The sequence below is a fragment of the Salvelinus sp. IW2-2015 genome, unplaced genomic scaffold, assembly GCF_002910315.2.
Source record: "Salvelinus sp. IW2-2015 unplaced genomic scaffold, ASM291031v2 Un_scaffold8676, whole genome shotgun sequence".
Taxonomy (NCBI): Eukaryota; Metazoa; Chordata; class Actinopteri; order Salmoniformes; family Salmonidae; genus Salvelinus; species Salvelinus sp. IW2-2015.
The window spans coordinates 9863-19345 of NW_019949935.1; the positions used below are offsets into that span (position 1 = coordinate 9863).

At 48.7% G+C, this 9483-nt stretch overlaps 1 protein-coding gene across 1 annotated transcript in view; it reads left to right on the forward strand.

Moving 5' to 3' along the window:
* LOC139027245 (FRAS1-related extracellular matrix protein 2-like) overlaps window positions 1-3048 on the forward strand; it is a gene marked incomplete at its 5' end in the record, with an annotated part of 8940 nt that extends 5892 nt beyond the window's left edge. Inside the window, 2 exons of the mRNA XM_070442386.1 lie at window positions 1392-1483; window positions 2265-3048. Coding sequence (XP_070298487.1) covers window positions 1392-1483; window positions 2265-2957 — 785 coding nt within the window. The remainder of the gene's footprint in view (window positions 1-1391; window positions 1484-2264) is intronic.
* Window positions 3049-9483: the final 6435 nt, after the last annotated feature.

A 9483-nucleotide genomic window follows, 5' to 3' on the forward strand; every position in this document is an offset into this window, starting at 1 on the left:
GAGAGAGATGTTTATCTCAACTACACCGATGAGGGGGGTTTATCACACTACACGCATGAGGGGGTATATCACATACAATCCATTGAGGGGGATTTATTCACTAGCCACCACTGGGGGGGTATATCAGCTACACCAACGAGGGGAGGGTATATCACTACACCACGAGGGGGGGTGTATTTCACGTACAACGATGAGGATGGGCTTTATGCACTTACACACGAGGGTATTTTGTGTGTGTGTGTGTGCTTGTGTGTGTGGTGGTGTGTTGTGTTGTGTGTAGTGTGTGTGGTGTGTGTTATGTGTTGTGTGTGTGTGGTGGTGTGTGTGTGTGTTGTGTGTATCGGTGGGGGTTATCAACTACACTATGAGGGTGGGGGGGAATTGTGTGTGTGTGGGGGGACTGGCGTTCATGTACAGGACACTGTCCTGCAAGCTGTCTGCAAAAAATCCTGTTTGTCCTGCATCTGGGTATTTTAAAATGTAGTTCCCTACCAGTCCCTCTCTCCTTCTAGACTCTGTGAATCTTACGAGGTCCGACTCACTGTGAATGGTTAGACCCCAGTCCAGTCGCTAAGGCAACTCCTTCCAAGTGTCCACATACAGCAGGTCTGGTCCTGTATGTACCGCGCTGATGGTTACATACCCAAAATATCACCCCAGCAACGGAGAGTACGGTTGCCTTGCGATGCTCGTGCATGCTGCTCATACAGGCTTGAAAGATACTGGTGTGTAACAATGTGTACTGTGTGTCGTGTGTGGTGTGTGTGTGTGTGTGTCAATGTGTGTGTGTGTGTCATTGTGTGTGTGTGTGTGTGGTGTGTGTGGTCGTGTGTGTGTGTGGTGTGTGTGTGGTGGTGTGGTGTACATTTTGATGTGTCTTTATAGCATTTTTTAATTGTTAAACCAACAATCAGTACTCTGTTTCTCCCCTCCTCTTCTGCTTTCTTCTCTCTCCTCCCCTCCCCTTGCTCCCCTCTCTCCTCTCTTCCTTCTCCTTCCCCCCCCCCCCCCCCCCCCCCCCCCCCCCCCCTTCCTCCCCCCCTCCCCAAGTCCCCCCCGCCTCTCTCTCTCCCCTTCTCTCCCCCCCCTCCCCCTCCTCTTCCCCCCCCCCCCCTCTCCCCCCCCCCCCCCCCCCCCCCCACCCCCCCCCCCCCCCCCCCCCCCTCCCCTCCTCCCTCCTCTCCTCTAGCTCTCTCTCTCGTCTCTCTCTCATCTCTCTCTCTCCCCTTTTTCCTCCTCTTCTCTCTCTCTCTCTCTCTCACCTCTCTCTCACCTCTCTCTCACCTCTGTCTCACCTCTGTCTCTCTCCTCATCTCTCTCTCTCTCCCTCTCCCAGGACCAGGCTGAGCCGGAGAGCCAGGAGGTAGAGTTTGGAGGTATCACGATTTGAGGCCGTCTGGCTGGGGACACACCTGGTGCTTTCCCCCTGGTCTCTCAACCTGATGCTGACGGGTTCAGCCTCTCCTCAGCTCCTCTTCTTCAGGTCAGTCAACCTCAGCCAGTCCAGTCAGTCAGCCAATCAATCAGCCAGTCACAATCACGTCAATCAGCTCAGTCAATCAGCAGTAATTCATTCAGCCGTCAGTCAGTCAGTCAGTCTGTCAGTCAATCAGTCAGTCAATCAGCCAGTAATTCATCAGCCAGTCAGTCAGTCAATCAGGCCAGTAGTCAGCCAGTCAGTCTGTCAGTCAATCAGCCAGTCAATCAGCCAGTCAGTCAGCCAGTCAGTCTGTCAGTCAATCAGTCAGTCAAATCAGCCAGTAATTCAATCAGCCAGTCAGTCAGTCAGTCAGTCTGTCAGTCAATCAGTCAGTCAATCAGCCAGTAATTCAATCAGCCAGTCAGCAGTCAGTCAGCCAGTCAGTCAGTCAGTTAGCCAGTTCTGTCAACTCAGCCCAGTCAGTCAGTCAATCAATCAGTCACGCAGTCCGCCAGTCAAAGCTCTCACTTTGAATAACAAAATTGTAATCTCCAATACATACATATAACCCCCTCTCTCCCTCCTCTCTCCCTCCTCTCCCTCCTCTCTCCTCCTCTCTCCTTCCTCTCTCTCTCTCCTTCCCTCCTCTCCCCCCTCTTCTTCTCTCTCCATCTCTTCTCCCAGCTCCATCCATCCTTCCTCCTATCCTCCCTACATTTACAATTTTTGTCATTTATCCAGAGCGACTTACAGTCAGTGCATTTATCTTAAGATAGCTAGGTCAGACAACCACATCGTTCCTTTGTCATCCATCTCTCCTCCCTTCATCCCTCTCTTCCATCAGGTGGCTGCTGGTCATGAGTGGTACATCCACGCCGTCTACACCGTGCGCTCCAGGGACCACGGCAACCGCAACTACAACAACCATAATCACGCTGTCGGCAAGCGGAGTCTGTTCCTGCAGCACCACGTCATCTCCAGCGGGGGGCGCCAGAAGAGAGCAGCTCCAGAGGAAGAGAGAGGAGAGGACCAGGACAGGGGGACCAACCTCAGACACGTCCACCTGCAGAGAGCACCCAGCCTCGGGCAGAGCTGGGCCGAAGGTCCTCTGATGGACTGGGAGCTCCAGGAGAGGGGGGAAGGTCCGGTGGAAAGCCCAGAAAGGGAGACCTTGGATGGGGCCACGGGGTCCGTGACACTGGCGGTGGTGGTGCTGGTGGTAGCGTGTCTGGGAGGGGTGGTGGTATACGCTGTGTTTGTTAGGAGCGAGGCAATCTGCTCTGCGGATTGCCTCTCCTCCTCTTCTCTCTCCTCTTCCTCAAGGAGAGCATTGCCCCAAGGAGGAGAGGAGGGGAAGAACAGGAGAGGAGGAGGAGGAGAAAGAAGAGGAGGAGGAGGAGAGGAGGGGAATAACAGGAGAGGAGGAAGAGGGGGAGAAAGAAGAGGAGGAGGAGGAGAGGAGGGGAAGAACAGGAGAGGAGGAAGAGGAGGAGAAAGAAGAGGAGGAGGTAGTGATGCAGATAGTTCAGAGGTGTAACGAGTTCTGATTATTGCCCCTCCTCCTCTACCTCCTCCACCTCTCCCTCCTCCTCCTCTTCTTCCTCTTCCTCTTCTTCCTCTTCTTTCTCCTCCTTCTCTTCTTCCTCTTCCTCCTCTCCCTCCTCATCCTCTTCTTCCTCCCCTTCTTCCTCTTCTTTCTCCTCCTCCTCCTCTTCTTTCTCCTCCTCATCTTCCTCTTCTTCCTCCACCTCCTCTTCTTCCTCTTCTTTCTCCTCCTCCTTCTCTTCTTCCTCTTCCTCATTTCCCTCCTCATTTATCATTTACATTTAACATTTACTCCCCTTCCTCCTCCTCATCTTCCTTTCTTCTCCTCCTCACCTATTTCTTCTCCTCCTCCACCTCCCTCTTCTTTCCTTTTCTCCTCCCTCCTCCTCCGCTTTCTCCTCCTCATCTTCCTCTTCTTCCTCTCCTCTTCTTTCCTCCTCCTCCTCCTCTTTCCTCCTCCTTCTCTTCTTCCTCCTCCTCTTCCTCCTCCTCCTCTCTTTCTCCTCCTCCTCTTCTTTCTCTCCCTCCTCATCCTCTTCATGCTCTTTTTTCCCTCCTTTTCTTCTTCCTCCTCCTCCCCCTCTTAATTATCCTCCTCTTCCTCATCCTCTCTCTTCCTCTTCTTTCTGCTCCTCCTCCTCCTCCTCCTCTTCCTCCTCCTCTTCTTTCTCTTCCTCCTCATCCTCTTCCTGCTCTTTTTTCTCCTCCTCCTTTTCTTCTTCTTCCTCCTTCTTCTCCTCTACCTCCTCCTCCTCATCTTCTTTCTCTTACTCCTCTGCTTCCTCCTCTCTTTTCTCCTCCTCCTCTTCCTCCTCCTCCTCCTCCTCCTCCTCATCCTCTTCCTGCTCTTTCTTCTCCTCCTCCTGTTCTTCTTCCTCCTCCTCCTCCTCTTCCTCCTCATCTTCCTCTTCTTCTTCCTCCTCTTTCTCCTTTTCCAGGGGACCATTGCCTCAACGAGGTAAATGACAAAGATAGTTAGAGGTGTAACCACAAATATACACTACCGTTCAAAAGTTTGGTGTCACTTAGAAATGTTCTTGTTTTTTAAAGAAAAGCACATTTTTTGTCCATCAAAATAACACCACATTGATCAGAAATACAGTGTAGACATTGTTAATGTTGTAAATGACTATTGTAGCTGGAAACGGCTGATTTTTAATGGAATATCTACATAGGCGTACAGAGGCCCATTATCAGCAACCATCACTCCTGTGTTCTAATGGTACGTTGTGTTAGCTAATCCAAGTTTATCATTTTAAAAGGCTAATTGATCATTAGAAAACCCTTTTGTAATTATGTTAGCACAGCTGAAAACTGTTGTCCTGATTAAAGAAGCAATAAAACTGGCCTTCTTTAGACTAGTTGAGTATCTGGAGCATCAGCATGTGTGGGTTCGATTACAGGCTCAAAATGGCCAGAAACAAAGAACTTTCTTCTGAAACTTGTCAGTCTATTCTTGTTCTGAGAAATGAAGGCTATTCCACGCAAGAAATTGCCAAGAAACTGAAGATCTGGGTACAACGTTGTGTACTACTCCCTTCACAGAACAGCACAAACTGTCTTTAACCAGAATAGAAGGAGGAGTGGGAGGCTCCGGTGCACAACTGATCAAGAGAACAAGTACATTAGAGTGTCTAGTTTGAGAAACAGACGCCTCACAAGGACCTCAACTGGCAGCTTTATTAAATAGTACCCGTAAAACACCAGTCTCAACATCAACAGTGAAGAGGCGACTCCAGGATGCTGGCCTTCTAGGCAGAGTTCCTCTGTCCAGTGTCTGTGTTMTTTTGCCCATCTTAATCTTTTATTTTTATTGGCCAGTCTGAGATATGGCTTTTTCTTTGCAACTCTGCCTAGAAGGCCAGCATCCCGGAGTCGCCTCTTCACTGCTAACGTTGTACACAGCGTTGTACGAGATCTTCAGTTTCTTTTTTATTTCAGTTCTTGGCATCCCCTTTTACAACGCCTCAGAAAGAATTCATCCCCTTGACATATTCCACATTTTGTTTACTTACAGCCTGAATTCACAATTGATTAAATATATTGGTTTTCTCACCCATCTGAACACAATATCCCATAATGACAAAGTGAGAAAACAAAATCAAATGTTTGCACATTTATTTAAAATTCAAAAGGCACTGGCACATCTGAGCAATCTTTTAGCAGGTGCCTGGCAACAGTTGAACAAGATGAATGAAAAAGGAAACCGCACACTGCTCTTGATAGTATCACTGATCTTTAATAAGCTTTACGTATCGGTCTCACGGCCTTCCTCAGAGCTTTACGTATCGGCCTCATGGCCTTCGTCAGAGCTTTACGTATCGGCCTCAGGGCCTTCGTCAGAGCTTTACGTATCGGCCTCATGGCCTTCGTCAGAGCTTTACGTATCGGCCTCAGGGCCTTCGTCAGAGCTTTACGTATCGACCTCACGGCCTTCGTCAGAGCTTTTGTGAATTTCTTAAAATTAGCACCCTTATGTAGACCTCGCCCCACCCACATCCGTTCCACACATCGAAGGGGGTTGGAGGCGAAGGAAAAACAAATAAGTGTTACCAAATATAACAATATGCATTTCATAAATATTCGAATAAAGTGTGTAAATAAGACGTTTTAAACACGTCTGTAAAACCACAATGAGGACATAGTATACCTAAATATAGGTTCAATAAAACACATTTTAAAAAGTATGCAGGAAAGACCGTATTATTGTTGAATAGGTGAATGTGCAACAACACGCCATACCGCTAGATGGCGACACTCATGTACCTCAGCTACACGTCAACACGGCTCCATTTCTATTCTCTCCGCCGTCAAAACAACAGACGTCTGGCCGACACAGCATTTCGTGCACTATTCTAACCAAACAAACGTTTTTATCTAGCTAATTTTGTCGCTGCTAACATCGATGCAACGGTTGCAGGGTAGTTACGGTTTCGTCGTGTTTACTGTGAACGTGTTATATATTTTTTTTTAGACACGGCGAGGTTTTGAAAATGAGTTCGTTTAGCTGCAAAGCTAACGTTAGCTAGGCTAGCAGGAGGTGAAGGTACGGAGGTGTGTTCACAAAGAAGAAAATGATAGACCGGGTGGAGAAAAACATCCCGCAAGTTATGGAGTAGTTAGCTTATGTGTTTAAATCTACTACATTACATTCTGCCCAACGGACAGTGAGAGAAAATCTAACCCAGCTCGCTATGGCCATGTCGCTGGTCCAGGCCTGCCGCAGTTTGGCCCTATCTACATGGCTTTTGTCGTTTTGTTTCGTCCACCTCCTCTGTTTGGATTTCACCGTCGCCGAGAGAGAGGAGTGGTACACAGCTTTCATCAATATCACCTACATAGACCCGGTCACCTCCAAGATCCGGACGGAGAAGACTGAATTCGGCCGATATGGGGAACACTCACTGAAACGCGACGCCAAAGGAGTCGTGGTACTTCCATCTCTCTCCCAGGACTGGCAAGCCTGTGATCCGGGTACACAGTTCGCGGTTCCGGTCCAAGGCAGTGCTTGGATAGCCCTGATAGCCAGTGGAAACTGCACCTATAAAGACAAGATTCGACATGCAGCGAACCAAAACGCCACGGCCACCGTCATATTCAACGTTGGATCCAGCAACGCCAATGATACAATCACCATGCCATATTCAGGTAACAGTATTGACTAGCTAGATCGTCATCTGATTTATCGGGTCACACAGTGTAGATTTCCGCTATGCACTTAACATCCCATCATGCTTAGGGTATAAAGAATGCACAGTTTCCCAGTATTTACCCAGACACATGTAGGATCTATACCAAGGTGCTTTGAAGCTGTTATGGTAGCTGGTGGTGGTCCAACGCCGTATTAAGACACTATGTTGTTGTATTTAGGCAGTTACGTTTATGTAGTTATCCATTAACCATTGATTACACAACCAGACAGACTGGTATGGCCCCTGGCAGAGGAACCCAATGCACTCGTGTGTGTGTCTGAGAGAGAGACAGAGAGCTTTCATCCATACCTTACTCTTCTGATTGCCAGAGACGAGCTCATTGGTTTAGGCGTTGGTCATTCTGCCAAACATACAACTATCTTTATTTTTATCTCACAGCATAGACTAGAGAAGGCTGTGTGTCTGTCTGTGTGTCTGTCTGTGGGGAGTAGAGAATGCTGTGTGTCTGTAGAGAGTAGAGAATGCTGTGTGTCTGTAGGGATAGAGAATGCTGTGTGTCTGTAGGGAGTAGAGAATGCTGTGTGTCTGTAGGGAGTAAGAGAATGCTGTGTGTCTGTAGGGAGTAGAGAATGCTGTGTGTGTTTTATTTTTGTAGGAGTAGAGAATGCCGTGTGTCTGTAGGGAGTAGAGAATGCTGTGTGTCTGTAGGGAGTAGAGAATGCTGTGTGTCTGTAGGGAGTAGAGAATGCATGTGTCTGTCTGTAGGGAGTAGAGAATGCTGTGTGTCTGTATGGGAGTAGAGAATGCCGTGTGTCTGTTAGGGAGTAGAGAATGCTGTGTGTCTGTAGGGAGTAGAGAATGCTGTTGTGTCTGTAGGGAGTAGAGAATGCCGTGTGTCTGTAGGGAGTAGAGAATGTGTGGTGTCTGTAGGAGTAGAGAATGCCGTGTGTCTGTCTGTAGGGAGTAGAGAATGCTGTCTGTCTGAGGGAGTAGAAGAATGCTGTGTTCTGTGGGGAGTAGAGAATGCTGTGTTGTCTGTAGGGAGTAGAGATGCTGTGTGTCTGTAGGGAGTAGAGAATGCTGTGTGTCTGTAGGGGAGTAGAGAATGCTGTGTGTCGTAGTGGAGTAGAGAATGCTGTGTGTCTGTAGGGAGTAGAGGAATGTGTCGTAGGGAGTAGAGATGCCGTGTGTCTGTAGGGAGTAGAGAATGCCGTGTGTCTTTGTAGGGAGTAGAGAATGCCGTGTGTCTGTAGGGAGTAGAGAGATGCCGTGTGGTTGTGGGGAGTAGAGAATGCTGTGTTCTGTAGGGAGTATAGAATGCTGTGTGTCTGTTAGGGAGTAGAGAATGCTGTGTGTCTGTTAGGGTAGAGAATGCTGTGTGCTTGTAGAGAGTAGAGAATGCTGTGTGTCTGTAGGGAGTAGAGAAATGCCGTGGTTGTCTTGTAGGGAGTAGAGAATGCTGTGTGTCTGTAGGGAGTAGAGAATGCTGTGTGTCTGTAGGGAGTCAGAGAATGCTGTGTTTGTCTGTAGGGAGTAGGAGAATGCTGTGTGTCTGTGGGGAGAGAGAATGCTGTGTGTCTGTAGGAGAGATGAGAATGCCGTGTGTCTGTAGGGAGTAGAGAATGCCGTGTGTTCTGTAGGAGTAGAGAATGCCGTTGTTCTGATGGGAGTAAGAATGCCGTGGTGTCTGTAGGGAGTAGAGAAGCCGTGTGTCTGTAGGGAGTAGAGAATGCCGTTGTGTCTGTAGGGAGTAGGAATGCCGTTGTGTCTGTAGGGAGTAAGAGAATTGCCGTGTGTCTGTAGGAGAGTAGAGAATTGCCGTGTGTCTGTAGGGAGTAGAGAATGCCATGTGCTGTAGGGAGTAAGAGAATGCTTGTGTGTGTAGGGAGTAGAGAATGCTGTGTGTCTGTAGGCGAGTAGAGAAAGTCGTTGTCTGTGGGAGAGAGAATGCCGTGTGTCTGTAGGAGAGTAAGAGAATGCCGTGTGTCTGTAGGAAGTAGAGAATCCGTGGTCTGTAGGGAGTAAGAGAATGCCGGTTGTCTGTAGGGTAAGAATGCTTGTGTCTGTAGGGAGTAGGAGAATGCTGTGTGTCTGTAGGGAGTAGAGAATGTTGTGTGTCTGTAGAGAGTAGAGAATGCTGTGTGTCTGTAGGGAGTAGAGAATGCCGTGTGTCTGTAGAGAGTAGAGAATGCTGTGTGTCTGTCTGTGGGAGTAGAGAATGCCGTGTGTCTGTAGGGAGTAGAGAATGCCGTGTGTCTGTAGGGAGTAGAGAATGCCTGTGTGTCTGTAGGGAGTAGAGAATGCTGTGTGTCTGTGGGGAGTAGAGAATGCTGTGTGTCTGTAGGGAGTAGAGAATGCTGTGTGTCTGTAGGGAGTAGGAATGCTGTGTGTCTGTAGGGAGTAGAGAATGCTGTGTGTCTGTAGGAGTAGAGAATGCTGTGTGTCGTGTAGGGAGTAGACGAATGCTGTGTGTCTGTGGGAGTAGAGAATGCTGTGTGTCTGTAGGGAGTAGAGGAATGCTGTGTGTCTGTAGGGAGTAGAGAATGCCGTGTGTCTGTAGGGAGTAGAGAATGCTGTGTGCTGTAGGGAGTAGAGAATGCCGTGTGTCTGTCTGTAGGGAGTAGAGAATGCTGTGTGTCTGTAGGGAGTAGAGAATGCTGTGTGTCTGTAGGGAGTAGAGAATGCTGTGTGTCTGTAGGGAGTAGAGAATGCCGTGTGTCTGTAGGGAGTAGAGAATGCTGTGTGTCTGTAGGGAGTAGAGAATGCCGTGTGTCTGTCTGTAGGGAGTAGAGAATGCTGTGTGTCTGTAGGGAGTAGAGAATGCCGTGTGTCTGTCTAGGGAGTAGAGAATGCCGTGTGTCTGTA